This window comes from Bubalus bubalis, chromosome 5 (genome assembly GCF_019923935.1).
Source record: "Bubalus bubalis isolate 160015118507 breed Murrah chromosome 5, NDDB_SH_1, whole genome shotgun sequence".
Classification (NCBI taxonomy): Eukaryota; Metazoa; Chordata; class Mammalia; order Artiodactyla; family Bovidae; genus Bubalus; species Bubalus bubalis.
The window spans coordinates 118164383-118175137 of NC_059161.1; the positions used below are offsets into that span (position 1 = coordinate 118164383).

The following is a 10755-nucleotide window of genomic DNA, read 5'->3' on the forward strand; positions in this document are numbered from 1 at the left end:
AAGGCAATCTGGAATCTCAATTGGGAAAGGGTCCTAGGTGTCCTTGGACATCATGGGTGGGACTACAGGTTGCAGTTTTGGGGCCCTCTGCTTATAATCGCAGGCTGCAAACTGATATCACCATCAATTTCCCTGTAAAAGTGCAGCTCTAGTTTGGCTTTAATTTTTACAGTGCTTTTTCTTTCACCTTGTGAATTACAAGATTTTCCAGACCCTGGGGGCTAGCCAGGCCTCAAGGGGCTCAGGAAATTCCAAGACTCACTCCCTCTTCTTATCTAAGGTGCTAGTTGACATCACTGATAACAGTTGGTGTGCTTGCAGCAGGCATGTAGTCCAGGCCGAGTCCAGGAAAAGTCAGGACTTGATCAGAGGCCCACTCTCCTACTTCTGAAGCCTGAAGAAGACTGTCTCAATTTTCATTTCCCTAACAGCATCACAGCTTCCCAAGTGGCGCTAGTGGTAAAGAACTCCTGCCAATGCAGGAGCCACGGGTTTGATCCCTGGGTTGGGAAGGTCCTCTGGAGTAGATAATGGCAACCCACTCCAGTGTTCTTGCCTGGAGAATCCCATGGATGGAGGAGTCTGGCAGGCTACAGTCCATGGGATCGCAAAGAGTCAGACTCAAAGAGCATCACATTTCTTCCAATATTGAAACTGCCTAGAACTTCGATGCAGTTTGGTGTCAATGGTGTCTCTGGTCTGTGCCATCTGTCCCACTACCTAAAGCCACTCATATGTCACTGCACTGGGTGGTGTTGTGCAAGTCGTTTCAGTTGTGTCCGACTCTGCCATTTGACCTCTTTTCCTCCGAGCAGTCTCCTCTCCAACTGAGGACAGCAATGCACATCTCATGAGGTGGCTAGGAGACCCCACGAGATCACAAATGTCTAACATGGCCCTTAACGTTTACCTTTATCACTTTATTAGCAGTGTTTTACCTGCAAGTTGGGACGAGTCTCCCCACTCTTAGATTGTGCAGTTCAGTTTGGTTTTTCACCCAAGAACGAAGGAAGAGATTACAGTGGAATTTTCTGTATTATGAGAGTTTTCCAAGTCCACTCCTCACAGTCACCAATGGAGGCAAAGATTTTATCTAGAGGTTCATATTTCTCATCAGACTCATGGTGGCTTAAAGGAGAACATTAGAGCAGGTTAGAGCATATATAGCTAGGTAATCTTCACCGCCAGCGCATGCTCAGAACTCAATCTGTCCTGAGCACTTCAATCGAGGACAGAAGTATGAAGTGGCTTGGACTCCTCGGGCTGGTAGCTCTCTCAGAGTGCATGGTCATGTAAGTGAGGGGACTATAAGTGACATCGTCCCTTTTTTTTTTTTTTTTTTTTTTTTTATTCTCGTCCTCTTATTCTTCCACCTGTCATGGTTAGAAGGGAATGTAATCACTCCCTGACAGTCTAAAGTCAACTCTCACTTGTTGATAAGTACTTTGCCACAGACTCTGTGAGGCCCTAGACTCTCCAGGCAAACCTGTAGGATCACACAACTCCTGGGGTGCAGCCACATCATGTCCTATGTAAAATTGCATTCCTTGAAGTTGTTCAGTGCACAACCTGTGCAACGGTAGGTGTGGTCTGCAGAAACAACGTTTCTCCTGTATGTGGTTCTAGTCTCCTCTCCGGTCTCTCTTCATTTCTGTGTGAATGTGTCTGTGTCTTCAGCTCTGTATCTCTCTATTTTATCTGTCTCTTTGGATGTCTCTGTGCATACAGAACTCTCTTAGGTTTTTTCCTTTTTAAAAACATTCTTCTTGGCTTCTCTTAACCTCCTTAATTTATTCCCCATCTCCTGGCCTCCTCTCTTCTGCTTGAGCCCAGAAGAAAGATCAGTAGTACTATTTCTGTGCTCTTTTAGCTCTAACAAGCAGTGTGACCTCAGCCAAGTCTCCAACTCCCTGCATTTCAAATTCCTCCCCTGTTTAAAGAGGATGATGAATCCCTTCCACCTCCCTCCCTGAGCTTCCTTGAGAAGGATACAGTGGGATGACCACAGCAATGATAATGGCTGCCATTTCTGAGGCTTCCTGTATATCAGGTGCATTATATCCATCATCTCTCTTAATATCCAAGCCATTCTATGTAGGGGATGGTGTTGGTGGGGATTTTTTTTCTTCCACCTTTTTACCAACGGGGAAATTGAGACTTCAGTGGTCATATGCCTTACCCAAGATTACACAAAGAACCTATGTTCAGACCTAGGTCTTTGCCATGGTCATTGCATGGCATCCTGATAATAAGGTGACACTCATAAAAATGCTTGGAAGATACACTGTGCCGTTCCAATGTCAGGTATGACAGTCTTTATAACACAGACAGCTGATTGCTGCCCCCTTCTTTGTTTTCTTTTCCTCATGGCCGGTGAAAGAATCCCTGTTACGCAAATGAAAGCCATACGAGAAACGCTAAGGGAAAGAAATTTGCTGACAAATTTCTCTGAGGAACACCCTTACAGCCTGTCCCAGAATGCCACTAATGACCAAAACATAATTTATCATCCCCTGAGGAACTACAAGGATGTGAGTGTGTTGGGAGGATGGTGCTCCACAGCGCCCCCTGGTGCTCTGGCTTTGCACTGGGGTTCATGTGGAGATGTCAGTAGGGTTGTTGGGGCTGGGGCTCCTGCAGGAGGCAGAAACACAGGGGGACAAGGACACATTCCCAGAGGAGAAGGTAGTCTCATCCACAGACTCTTGGTCTGTGGTGACTGGGCTCAGCAATGACCAGAGGGCAGATAAACATTCATTTCTGTGCCAAAGCTGTATCATTAGATTGAGGGAGATTGTTCTTCCTGAACTAAGTGAGCCACTCAGTTACAGATGAAGGGTGAACCATGGCAATCAAAAGATAAAGACAGCTCGAAATCAAGTATGAATCCCTAGGCAGAGCAAGTTCAGTCTCAGCAGATCCAAGAGTGATACTGGTAAAAAGTTACTGAGTCCCTATGGCATGTGAGGCCACCCCTCCCCCAAATCTAATAGTGTGGTTATTGCCAAAGGTCTAGTCTCTTCTTCAAGAATGCACAGGCCATCCTGAGAGATGGAGAGAGGGTAAATACATGTCTAAATAAAGGGCCACCTGAGTGCTGTTGATCAGACATGGTCTGAGATTAGAGTCAGTGGACTGGGGTGCCTAGGAGAAGGAGGGGCTCACGCTGGACATAGAGGGGAGACTGGAGAGCTTCTCAAATGAAGATACCAGTCCGAGTAGAGGCTGTGAGGCTGGGTGCTTGGAAAGTGATTTCAGGAGACCTGGGAAATCTAGCAGGAGGCAGTACTTGAGGAATTAGGGGTGGGAAGGGCGTGGACAGGCATCCAGGTCAGCACTAACCATCCCTTCCCGGCCCCTGTAGTTAGTCTACATTGGCACCATCGCCATTGGAACGCCCCCTCAGGAGTTCAGGGTCATATTTGACACCGGCTCCTCTGACCTGTGGGTGCCCTCCATCCACTGCCACAGTCCGAGCTGCTGTGAGTACCCCTTCCCCATCCCCCACATCCTGTGCTTGCCCTCCCACCCTGGTCTCTGTCTTTGGCACCTGAAGCACAATCATCTCTTGTGTCTGCAGTGACACACAATCTCTTCAACCCTCACAAGTCCACCACCTTCAGGCTCCTGGACAAGTCCGTTGACATCATCTATGCCTCTGGGAGGATAAAAGGAGTCCTTGGCCAAGACATCATTCAGGTAATGTGGAAACCAGAAGCTGCTCGACCTGGGAACAACTGCTGCTTACAAAACAGATGCAGGACAAGCTGGAGGTTCTATCCTTCCGAAAGTCCCCTAATGGCTGTAGATCTGCCTGGAAGGACTCTGTCCTTGGGGAGACAACGCCCCTGCTGACACACAGACTCTTTGTGGCTAACGCAGAGAGGGCCTTGGGGTGTGGATTTGCAGCTTCTTTGCCTGTGAAGAGCCGAAGGTTCATTATGGTGTGCGCTGAGAGATGGGGGAAAAACACCCACTTTTATATTCTCAGACTGTGCTAGGCATTTTCATGGTAATAACTTGTTTAAAGTGAAAGTGTTAATGAAGGTCCCATACTCTGGTCACCTGCTGCAAAGAGCCAACTTATTGGAAAAGACCCTGATGCTGGGAAAGATTGAGGGCAAGAGAAGGGGGTGACAGAGAATAAAAGGTTGGATGGCATCTTTGAGTCAATGGACATGAGTTTGAGCAAACTCTGGGCAGTAGTGAAGGACATGGAAGCCTTGTGTCCTGTGGTTCCTGGGGTCACAAAGAGTCAGACACGACTTAGCCACTGAACAATAAGAAACTTGTTTAATCCTAAAACAACCCTACACAGCAGGTACTATGATTAACTCATGATATAGATGAAGGAACTCAGGTGCAGAGAACAAAGGCCTTGCCAAGGTCACACATGTGCTAAGCAGGTGAGCTGGGCTGGCTAGTCAGAACTCAGGCAGGTGTGGGGTATTTGGGGAGAGGATAAAACTGCTTGGGACCCTGGGGGCAGCCCAGGGCTTCAGGTATCCAGACAGAGAAAGCAGGAGGTCACAGATGTGGGAGGGGCCTGATAAATGGGTTCTCACTCTCGAGGGTCTTTGAGAGTCTAATAAAAACTATGGTGTGCCTTCCCCAAAATGTCTGAGTATTCCACACTCCCTGATCCCGCCACACACGTGTGCATGTATATCCCCAAAAGTTAGTTTTCCAGGCAGAATTTTCAGAAGAACCCTGCCAGTGACATTGTATAATGGACTTCTGTCTTCTGGGCAGATGCAGAATCCACAATGCACTGCAATGAATTCAGTCTGTTTCTGTCCTCAGATCATAGTAATATTGAAGAAAAGACTACCCTGCTTTCTACTCATTTTGTCCACAAGGGGGAACCATTCAGTCCTGGCCTGAGTCTCGGTTGCCCCACCTGTACAGAATGCATAAGGCCAATCTGATTCGCTCAGATGGTGTTTGTGGGAGAAGCAGGTGTTGTTAAAATCCACAGCCCACACAAATGGAACCCGAATCCCTCTCCCAGCTTGGTCTAACTGTTTGAGGCCAATGCAGGGCACAGCCAGGCCTCAGGTCCTTTATGTGGAACACTCTCCTCTCCCGGGCTTCCCTTGTGACTCAGCTGGTAAAGAATCTGCCTACAATGTGGGAGACCTGGGTTTGATCCCTGGGTTGGGAGATCCCCTAGAGAAGGGAAAGGCTACCCACTCCAGGATTCTGGCCTGGAGAATTCCATGGACCATATAGTCTTTAGGGTCACAAAGAGTCAGACACGACTAAGCATCAAAGTTACTCTCTGCTCCCACAGATTGGGAACCTTCTCCACTTCAACCAGACCTTTGCCATGAGCCAGAAGCTATCCAAAAATTTTTTTCAAAATGCACCTTTTGATGGCATCCTGGGCCTGGGCTTCCCCAGCCTCGCCATCCAAGGAACCACCCCACTCTTTGACAACCTGAAGAACCTTGGACTTATTCCTTACCCTCTCTTTGCCTTCTACTTGAGCAGGTAAGTCTGAGATGACAAACACCCTCTCCAAATCAGCTGAAACATGCTTTTACTTGCATGAAAAATTATAGACCACTTGAGGGCAGTGGCTTGGTTTAGGGGGTAGGGGGAAGGGGGAGAGCAATGGAAGGTGTCAGGGTACAGGTTGGAGGACGGACATATGGATTTGCTGTGGATTTGATATGGAAAGAAGGAGAGGAATGGTGGGAATATTTCCTTTCTCACTAACATTGCACCAGGAGCCCGGGACCAGCTACACAGTTTGCTGGAGCCAATTGAAAATGGAAATACATGACCCCTTGTTCAACAAGTGTTAGGAATTTCAAGAGAGGGTAATAGAGCTTGGGGCTTGCTGAGTGTGGGGCCTCATGGTCGGAGCAGGTCATAGGCCAGTGATGCCAACCCTGGGTGACCCTGAACCCATGCCCTTAGTGCCTTTGGGCCTGGAAGTTTTGAAAAATGAAAGGCAAGGCAAGGGGGATGCCAGACTCCTCTAGCATGGAGTCCTCTGAGGGGATCTCTGAGCATTCAGGTTGTGGGAGGGGACCAGGCCCTCTTCAGAAGGTTGGGTGGTCAAAGCCAGGCCAGGCTTCAAACTTCTGTGGCACTGATTAGATGGTGACAGACCTGGGTCAGGTACTCAACCCCTCCATTCCTCAATCTCCACATCTGTAAAATGGGGACCACGGTAGTGTCTCTGATGGTGGAGAAGCACAGCCCTCAGACAGTGCTGGCGTTACTCTCCTCCAAAGAGCCCCTCTCTCACTTATCTCAACAGCCGGAGGGAGAATGGCAGTGTGCTGATGTTTGGTGGGGTGGACCACTCCTACCATACAGGAAAGCTCAACTGGGTACCAGTGTCCCGAACCCACTACTGGCAGATAACCATGGGCCGGTAAGCCTCACCCTCCGAGGGCCAGTCCAGCAGTGCTCCCACACGTGTGCACTGACATGTGTAGACACACACAGATTTAACACAGTCTCACACACAGACATGTCCACCCACAAAGACACACATAGAAACACCCTCACAGGCACACATATAAACATGCACAGGCACGCAGATATACACACACGTGGCCAGACACAAGCACAGAGACACACAGGCACACACACAAAAAGACTTACACCACCCAAGGGACCATAATCACCCTAGGCCTCCTGACTGGCCCTCTGGCCAGGGTTCTGAAAGGGTCCAGAGAGGCCTGTGCAGCTTGGGAAAGGCTGTACCCACCGCGCTGTGAGGCGGGCAGCATGGCTAGAGGACCTGACTGTGTGGTGAAAATAGGATCAGGGAGAATTTCACCAGCCTGAACAGGGTTGTGTTCAGATGACCAACTGTCCGGGGCTGCCCGGGATTGAGAAGGTTCTTAGAGCACAGAACTGCTAGTTTAAAAATAGGGAAAGTCCTGGACAAACAAGGAAAACTCGTCTCCATAGAGAGAAGCTACCTAGCAGTGGAGAGAGGTTGGCTGCAGTCTTGAGACCTAAGAGCATCTCTTACAAAGAGACACTCCCTCTATCTGTAGCTACCTACCTACTTTCTGGGGCACACAGTGGGGCAGGGCTTGTTTCAGAGAGAATCAGGGAGCTGGGATCCAGGAGTGGCCTGAGAACAAGGGGCAGTAATTGGTGGAATTCTGTGTGATACCCTCAGACAAAAGCTTTCCTGTCCTTTGGAGCCCTCTGGGTTAGCTTGAGCATCCCCTGGCTGGGACCCTCAGTGTCTGAGCTGGATGAGGGGCTGGTGCTGGGAGACAACCTCTCCCAAAGCAGCTTGTGTCTCCCCCACCACCACTCTAAGAATCTGGGGCCCCAGGGAACCCCCATCTTCACCGTGTGGCTTGACCCATTGTTGACTGGTCAGACACCAGACATAAGTCTCTGAGTGTTCTTCATTCATTCACTCAACAAATGTACACTTGCATCCCTTGTGTGCTGGGCACTTGGGGGAGGCACTGAGGATACAACTTGCCCTCACATCTATGAGGCAGATGCACATGAAATGAGTCACACACATATTGAATTACCACTTTGGTACATGATAGACACGAGGAAGAGTCTACAGAGACTGAGCAAGACAGGAGCCTGATCTAGTCTAGGGTGAAGACTTTCCTGACAAAGTGACAATTAATCAGGAACCTGGAAGATGCAGAGAAATTAGCTAGACAAAAGAGTTGAGAGTCTTCTAGGAAGGGCAACCAACAGGTGCCAAGGCCCTGAGGCCTGAAAGAGACTGGTGCATTCAAGAACTGAAAGGAAGTCAAAGTAGGGGACATGACCAGAGCAAAGGAAAACAGTGAAGGGCAAGAGCTGAAGGGCTGTTCAGGAGATGGTCAGGGAGGGGCAGTTGTGGGGGAGACTTCAGAGTGACCATGGTGTCCGCTTTGTCCCACTTTCTTTCAGCATCTCCATGAACGGGAAGGTAATTGCTTGTAAACGTGGCTGCCAGGCTATTATGGATACTGGGACTACATTCCTGCTTGGCCCAAGTAGACACATCGCCGAAATCCGGAGGCTTATCCGCAACAGGCCCTTTGGAAGTCTGCAGGTGAAGGGTCATGCCACAGGGTCGCTCCCAGGCTCCCCAAACAAGGATCAGCTGAGCTGACCTCTCTCCCTCTTTCTCTAACAGTACACAGTTCCATGTAACATCACCAGCACCCTGCCTCCTCTCATCTTCACCATCAAGGGCATCGACTACCCAGTGCCCGCTCAAGCCTACATTCATAAGGTGAGGGGCCAATCCTGAGGGCTAGTTCTCAAATTTGGGACTTGCAGGAACCCTTGGGCTGCTGGTGGGAAGAGGATGCCCTCTGCAGGCCAAGTCAAACCTTTGCAGATGCTGCTGTGCCCCTGTGCCTCCCACGAAACCAACCACTTGAGAGTGAAGGGCAGTCTGGGACATCCATCCTCCTGAAATAAATGTGGAGACACCACTCCGTGCTGGCCTGGTGGGAGTCATAAGGAGAAGGAAACACTAAGGTCCTCAGGTTCAGTTCAACCAGAGACCTCAGATGCATGAACATGGAGAGTCAGCTCTAGCAATCCCTAAAATATACCAAGTGACAAGAAGGATGGCTGGGGACAGTCCCAGTGTGCTGTGCCACCATAGGGGTTAAGAGTTCCCTTCCCATCTTGAAAGTGTCCAGGTTGGGATGACATATTACATGGTAATCCTAGTCCTCAGGTGCAACTTCCCCTTGCTAAGCCCCAGCACCCCCTTGGTGAGTTGGGGTACTGACCCCTCTGTGGGGAGGTGGATTATTAAGGTGAGTAAAGGCTACATAGTGACTGCTCAGCCCCAGCACAGAGTGGAGGCTTCATGTCATCTCCCTGTGGGAGTTCAGAGCAGGCTGATGGGCTCAAAGAAGGCTTTGAGGAAGAAAGCTTCTTTAGAAGCTCATGGAGGAACTCCCTCAGCCTCATGGAGGAACGAGGAAGCCTGCTTGGGTTAAGGCAAATCTATACCGGATTCCATGCAAATGGCACCCCTGGGGCCTGTGCAAAGGGGCACCGGGGACAGATTAGGGGTGATGAGGGCTACAGACTCGGGGAGCATCATGGTAAGTCACCCAACCCAGCCTGGAGTGGCCAGGGAGGGTGAGGGTGTGTCCAAGAAGACTTCTTAGAGGGCCTGAGTGAAGTCTTAAAGACAAGGGTTGGGAGGATCAGGGAGAAGAAAAGGCATTCTCTGCAGAGAAAAGAGTGAGCAGAGGTCAGAAGGAAAGGAACAGCAGAATGTGAGGGAACTTTGGGCCATTATTGTTCTTTTTTAAAAATTCATTGAAGTATTGTTCATTTACAATGTGTTAAATTCTGCTGTACAGCAAAGTGGCGGTTACACATATACATATATGTATTTTTCATATTTTTTCCATTATAGTTTATCATGGGATATTGAATATAGTTCCCTGTGCTATACAGCAGGACCCGATTATCCACCCTCCCTATATTAGTTTGCATTTGATAATCCAAGATGCCCAATTCTCCCCTCCCTCACCCCATAGGTCTTGGCCTTTCTTGTTCTTGGGTGAACCCCGACTCCTGCAGCTGCTAAGAAACCCACTTGATTCTTATCAAAGGAGGGATACGAATCCGAGAAGCTTCCAGCTCTCGATCTTGACTGGGGGAGGCAGGTAGGGGCTCAGACTGACTGGTGTGTATTTCCCTCTCCCCCAGAGTTCTCAGGGCCTCTGCTACAGCACCTTTCAGAATGGCAAACAGCATAAGAATGAGGCAGAGACCTGGGTCCTGGGTAACGTCTTCCTGAGGCTGTACTTCTCAGTTTATGATCTGGAAAAGTACAGGATTGGCCTGGCTCCTGCAGTGTAAATCCAGGCTGCTACAGGAATCAGTCAGGCTCACACCAAACACACACTCACTCACACGTAGGGCACTCTGGCCCAGGGATGCTGGTGAATTGTGCTTGGTGCTCTGCAAAGCCCTCGTCTCAGGAAAGAATGAAGGAGTTTGGGATTTCCTTGATGACTCAGTGGTAAGGAATCCACTTGCCAATGTGGAAGACAGGGGTTCAATCCCTGATGTGAGAATTTCCCACATGCTGTGGAGCAACTACGCCCCTGTGCCACAACCATGGAGTCTGTTCTGGGAGCCTGAGTCTGGGAGCCACAATCACTGCACCCACACGCCACAGCTACTGAGGTCCGAAGTTGCTCTAATGCCTGCCCTGCAACAAGAGAAGCCACCACAGTGAGAAGTCCACACACTGCAGCTAGAGGGTAGCTCTTTCTAGCCACAATTAGAGAAAACAGAAGCCTGAACAGCAAGTACCCAGCACAGTCAAAAATAAACTAAGTAAATAAAGAAAATTATTAAAAAAAAGAAAGAATAAAGATTTCATCTCAATGGTGCTGATATGAATGGGGGCCTCTCTTTGGATTAGGGGGTGGCAGTGCATCATACCCAGACAGGGCCTAAAATCAAGTCTGAACCACAAGTGAGGGCAGCCTGACTCCAGCTGGACTTCAAGAAAGGGGAGATTTATTGGAAGGACACTGGGGATCCAGGATGCAGGAACCAGAGCAGATCCAAAGATCTGTGACTACTGTTGTTCAGTCACGAAGTCATGTCTCACTCTGTGTGATCCTATGAACTGCAGCACGCCAGGCTTCCCTGTCCACCACCTACTCCCGGAGTTTGCTCAAACTTATGTCCATCAAGTCAGTGATGCCATCCAACCATCTCATTTTCTGTCATCCCTTTCTCCTCCTGCCTTTAGTCTTTCCCAGCATCAGGGTC

The 10755-nt window shown here is 49.3% G+C and overlaps 1 protein-coding gene across 2 annotated transcripts; it reads left to right on the plus strand.

Moving 5' to 3' along the window:
• The first annotated feature begins 975 nt into the window (after positions 1-975).
• On the plus strand, positions 976-10337 carry LOC102412388 (pregnancy-associated glycoprotein 2-like). 2 transcript variants are annotated; one of them, XM_006061718.4, is made up of 9 exons: positions 977-1292; positions 2381-2531; positions 3365-3482; positions 3581-3699; positions 5294-5493; positions 6272-6388; positions 7900-8044; positions 8129-8227; positions 9676-10337. In XM_006061718.4, the coding sequence occupies exons 1-9, from the start codon at positions 1192-1194 to the stop codon at positions 9826-9828; spliced, it is 1203 nt and encodes a 400-aa protein (XP_006061780.4). In that variant the 5' UTR covers positions 977-1191; the 3' UTR covers positions 9829-10337. The 2 variants fall into 2 exon arrangements, with proteins under 2 accessions (XP_025142231.3, XP_006061780.4); XM_025286446.3 differs by lacking the exon at positions 6272-6388 and having other exon boundaries at positions 976-1292.
• The last annotated feature ends 418 nt before the right edge of the window (positions 10338-10755 follow it).

Coding starts and splice junctions, on each gene's coding strand:
- LOC102412388 (XM_006061718.4), top strand. CDS start 1,192: ATGCTCAGAACTCAATCTGTCCTGAGCACTTCAATCGAGGACAGAAGT. Junction 6,389..7,899: donor TGGCAGATAACCATGGGCCG/GTAAGCCTCACC, acceptor ACTTTCTTTCAG/CATCTCCATGAACGGGAAGG. Junction 8,045..8,128: donor GGCCCTTTGGAAGTCTGCAG/GTGAAGGGTCAT, acceptor TTTCTCTAACAG/TACACAGTTCCATGTAACAT.